At 35.2% G+C, this 5,429-nt stretch overlaps 1 protein-coding gene across 1 annotated transcript; it reads left to right on the forward strand.

The window, feature by feature from the left end:
• Positions 1-964: 964 nt before the first annotated feature.
• On the forward strand, positions 965-1,531 carry LOC111901535 (uncharacterized). The gene has a single exon (XM_023897402.1). The coding sequence runs from the start codon at positions 965-967 to the stop codon at positions 1,529-1,531; it is 567 nt and encodes a 188-aa protein (XP_023753170.1).
• Positions 1,532-5,429: the final 3,898 nt, after the last annotated feature.

Here is a 5,429-nt window from a genome sequence, read left to right on the forward strand (position 1 = left end):
TTAGGCCCCTTGTAATAGTTGTTGTCATAAGGACGTAAAGTGAGGATAACGGGAATAGGTAATCGGGTTATTGTTGGTTGGTGAAATTAAATATAACTATTTATTGTGGGTTGAAACCCATATATGCTCACCAGACTCCCAAGCCTAACCCACTCAGTTTCTTTGTATTACAAGTAGTGACGCGAGAGCATAAGTTGGAGAAATTGTGAAGATATTTTTGTTTGAAGACCAGTAGTTGTATATAACTGTGTAAGGTCTATGTTTTATGGTTTATGCTTTTGTGTCTGTATCGGAACATGACATCCCGAGTTTTGATATATATAATAAAAATACATTTCTTTAAGAAATGCTTTAATAAACCTTATTTTATCATGTATTGTTTTGGGGACAAATTCTGCAACTCTTTTAAATCAATGGATTTATTCTGAAATTATTTTAAAAGCATAAATGAAAACGGGTCTTTTCTGGCCTTGATTTTGGGGATGTCACAACGAAGATACGACAGTGTGTCCATTTTTTCAACAACGTCGAGATGCTAGAGGTACATTTGGTTTTACTACTATACAAAAATGCACCACTGCACTTCGCCAATTAGCGTATGCCACTTGCCCCAATGTACTAGAGGTGAACCTTAGGATGTCCAGACGTACTGCACGAACTAGCCTTCACAAATTTTGCAAGTATGTCATGAGACTATACGATCCACGATATCTGTGCAAACCTACTTGTACTGACATCCAATAATTGTATACTCACCACTTAAATATGCACGACTTTCCTGGAATGTTGGGAAGCATAGATTGCCTCCACCGGGCATGGGGTTGTTGTTAGAATGCCCATCAAGGGTAATACACCCAATGGTTATCCAATTGTTATACTTGAAGCGATGGCCTGACAAGATATATGGACATGGCATGCATTCTTTGGCTCAATTGGCTCCCTCAATGACATTAATGTTCTTAACATGTCTCTGTTACTTGACGACATGTATAATGGGACTGCACCTGAATCATCCTTTCAAGTAGCTGGAACATTGTATAGGAACATATATTATCTTGTGGATGGGATCTATCCGGAGTGTGCTTGTTTTGTAAAGTCATTGTCTTGTCCAAATGATCGCAAAAGGTTAAAGTTTAAGAGATCTCAAGAGAAGACAAGAAAATATGTTGAACGAGCATTTGGAGCTTTGAAAAAACGTTGGCATATTCTTAAATATCCCACGCCTTATATGGAGGAGAAAAATATGAGCGAGGTGATGTATACTTGTATCATATTGCATAATATCATTCTCGAAGACGAAGGAAATACAATATGTAAGTATAACGAAAACGAGATTGTTCTATCGACACAAGCTTTTGAGGTTGGAAACACGGAGTACATGTTGAGGAGGGCAATAGTTCATGATGTTGAGAAATATCATGTTCTTCGTAGGGACTTGACAGAACATATTTTGAACGTCGACCATATAGATCTTAATGCAGAATCGGTCGACGATTTGGAAGGTCAATTTTCCGATAAAGATGTCATTTAGGTCTATCTAGGTTTGGTAATTTTAGTTTCTATTTTTTTGGTTGGTTTGTTGTATTTTTGAATTTCTATGTTTTTATTTTAAGTTTACTGAATTTTTAGTTTCTAAAAAAATGATATGATTGAAATATTTATTTTGTATATTAAAAAAATGGTAGCATGGAAAGTGTGGCAACCCACGCCTAGCAAATGGAAAATTTTGGCTAAAGGGTGGCAAGTGTGACGTGGCGCCTATGTGGACCGTGATAAGTGTGACACCACACCCACCAGCCAAAATGATTAGGCACCACAGTATGATAATACTTTGGACATAGCACGACAATACAAATAGTACTTTTGGGTAAGCATGACAGTATAATGGTACTTTGGACACGCACGACAGTACAATAGTACTTTTGTATAAACACAACAAGTCACAACTTATTATTTCGCACAACTCTCACTAACCTATCACAATCATTATCTCAATTACCCCTATCACAACCCCTCATTTATTATTTTACACAACCCTTTAATATCCAATCATATTATTAAGTATAATATAAAATTAGATCAAATAATAATCATATCATATTGTACAAATATATTAGATACAACAAAAATAGCGCACATAGCATTTAAGCATTTAAAATACTTGTATCTATGTGTAAGTTGAAACTAACTATCCACTCACTTGACTTAGGTGAATGACTGGTGATTTCGGCAGAGCTTTGCCTAATACCTTTAGCTTTTCCTTTGATGCGACCTAGTACAATTATTACTAAGTCTTTGTATTATATTCCTGTCGACTAATGATAGTCTAGATTCCTCACTATACCTAATGTCTACATCAAGATCTATGAAGTAAGGACTAACCAGGTAGGATCATATCAGAAGTAGAGTCCATTTGGTATACAAAGCATACTGTTTGGAAATCGCAATTTAAACACCTCACTATATCCAACCTAGAAATCATCATCATAAGTAGATCAATCAGTATAATGACTTTGAATCAATGATAAATCTTATTTATAGGTTCATAATAACGAGTTATGACTATAAACATAAGTTACACTCAAACCGAAAGAGTGTAGATTAACTTACAGATAATTTAGTGAAAATAGGGAAAATACGTGGACGAAATTCCAAATTCGAAAGCTCTATTCCTCTGGTCCTTCTAGCGCTCTGGAGCCTTAATACTAACCCCTAAAAATTACTAGAATTGGGCGTTGAGGGTGTGGGATTACTTGGGAGTGATTACGAAGTAATTTGTGAGGAGGTTGTGAAATTTATGGCACATACATAGGGATACAATTCATGCACCACACACCAGCAAGAAGCATGTCGCGCCCTATTGCATCGTTGGCCGATCTAATTCGTGACACGTGTTGTACGCTCCTTGGTCCACCTCACTCCTTTCTAGAAGCTTCCACATGTAGGTTTATTATGGCTCTACGTGTCGGAACTTCGTGGTGCCCCGTCACTATGTATCTCAAAGAGTTTGGCTGCTGACATCGCTACGTGTCGCCTATGGAGAGTGCCACGTCATCAGACATGCGTCGAGCACTACACACACGTAAATTTCCAAATTTTCGAAAATTCATAACTTCTTCATACGAACTCCATTTTGATGTTCTTAATATCATCTGAATCCTCTCGACGAGCTCTATGACTTTCATTAAGGTCTTAACCGCTAATCTTAATCTAACAAAAATTCATATTTAGACTGCTAAAGTTCGTGCAAAATTTATAACATTCATACAAACTTCGTTCTTTACTATCTTTATATCAACGGTTTCATGTTCATGATATCTTCAATTCTCATTTAGATTGTTGTGGCAAACAATCAACCGATTTGAATTTCGATTTCTAGGCCAACACTGTTGCACTGAAACTTCAAAAAATCATAACTTCCTTTTACGAAGTCTGATGTTGGCGTTCTCTATATGCACACTCTTGGTTTTACAACTACTATGACTTTCATCTAGATTACTTAGGCAAATAAGTAATCTATGAAAAATTCACTTTTTTATGATATGCAGTCGTACCGGTTTAATCGTGAAACTACAAAGAATCATAACTTGTTCATATGACGTCGGATTTCAAATTTCTTTATATGTACTAGCTCCTTGTGACATATAATATAACTTTAGTTAAGATTATTTATCGTAAATAATATTCTATCAAAAGTGATTTTTATCCCTTATTATATTTTAATTATCTGGCCCGAATTTGCGGGCATTACATAATAATTGTATATTATGTCATTACTACCCTCGATTTAAACGAATTGTAGCAGTACTTTATGCCGTCACTATACACTATTAAAACGGATAATTGTAGGATGTTATGTCATCACTAAACTCAAATAATGGTTATATCCCCATTCCTCCATTTTGGTTTTACTAAGGTTATCTACTGAAAATAATTAAATATTAATTATAATTATACAATGAGACATTGAATCACTATTACGTGATAAGTGTACAGTTATATAGGTTAATATTGTATTGTAATTAACTAATTGCGTCGAGTTCACTCTCGGTTAGCCTGCTATTAAAATCAATCATTTCCTTAAGTATACTCCTAAGATATGGATACACTAATAGTATATAGGATGAATGATAATTACGAAAGCCCTAGTACTTATGAATAGTAGAATACTATTTTCAAATCAAAGAATCAAAATACTTATACAAATTAACAAAGTTTTGTTTAAAAAGGTATTTTCAAAGTATAAAAACATGAGAATTCACCAAACTTATGTTAACCTTTCAAACCACTTGTATTCGTAAGAAACCAAAAGATGGAAGCTTGCACTCCCTGAAGCAGTGATTGATTGATAGAGATACCAAATAATTGTTATTGTTTACTGTCATGCCTAACTGTCAAGGCACCTTTTGTATTAGAAATTTTAGTATTTCAGAAACATGTTCTGATGTAATATTTTTATCAATAATGGAAGTGATATTTATGTTATACATTGTTTTGTATTGTTCAATGTATGTTCATGTCTATGATCCAACGTTCTAACGTCGCACAGCCCCAACGTTTCTGCTGCCCGTACAGGGGTGTGCCAAACGTCGAATGTGCCGCCAAAGCCAAAGGTAGAAGCATTCCAGATGATTCGTGATGAAGCAGATGTCGCTGAAGGGATCAAGAATAAGTGAGCTACTTACCCGAAGTATAAGATATGAAATATTCATCCCATATAGATATCATTATATTGTGTAGCCCAATGTAAGCGACATGGAGTATGGTGAACTTGAATAATATTGTAATCATTTTCAGAAGTTATACAATCCTTAATTATGTCATGTTGTTCAATGTGTTATGTTGTTGTGTGATTCTTTTACTTGTATGGTGACTTGGAGAACCGTGAGGCAATTCTTGGGATGAGTATGAGTAGGTGTGAAAGGTAGTCGAGCCCTATACTACTAGAAGCAGAAGACTCACACTTGGATCAAGAAAAGTCACAATGTTACTAATGCACTAGTATTTGGGTTTGTTTTGTCTGTATCCATCATTACTATCGTATCAGTGACGATTAAGCAAATGAATGTTATTCCAACCTTAGTGTTCATAACAAATCAAGTTCAATTAAAAATAAATCAGTGAAGTGAGTTAATTAGTTCAGAAAACCATGTTCGATGTAGTATCCAAATTTAATCAAGAGATTGGAGGAATAGATAATCGAAGCGATCGAAAGAAGTATCGTGGCCGTCGTTAAGGCTAAGTAGCCAGTAACTAGAAATGTTGCCTATAATGAGGCAGTTGTACCACATTAGAACATGAAGGAATGTATCTTTCATGATACATTTTGACTCATGGAGACCTAAGTCTAGCCATTAAATCATGCAATGTAAGGTCATTAGAGCGTGGCCCTTTGGTCTATTATGGTAGCTGGGGTAAAGACCTTATCA

The sequence above is a fragment of the Lactuca sativa genome, chromosome 4 (genome assembly GCF_002870075.4).
Source record: "Lactuca sativa cultivar Salinas chromosome 4, Lsat_Salinas_v11, whole genome shotgun sequence".
Classification (NCBI taxonomy): Eukaryota; Viridiplantae; Streptophyta; class Magnoliopsida; order Asterales; family Asteraceae; genus Lactuca; species Lactuca sativa.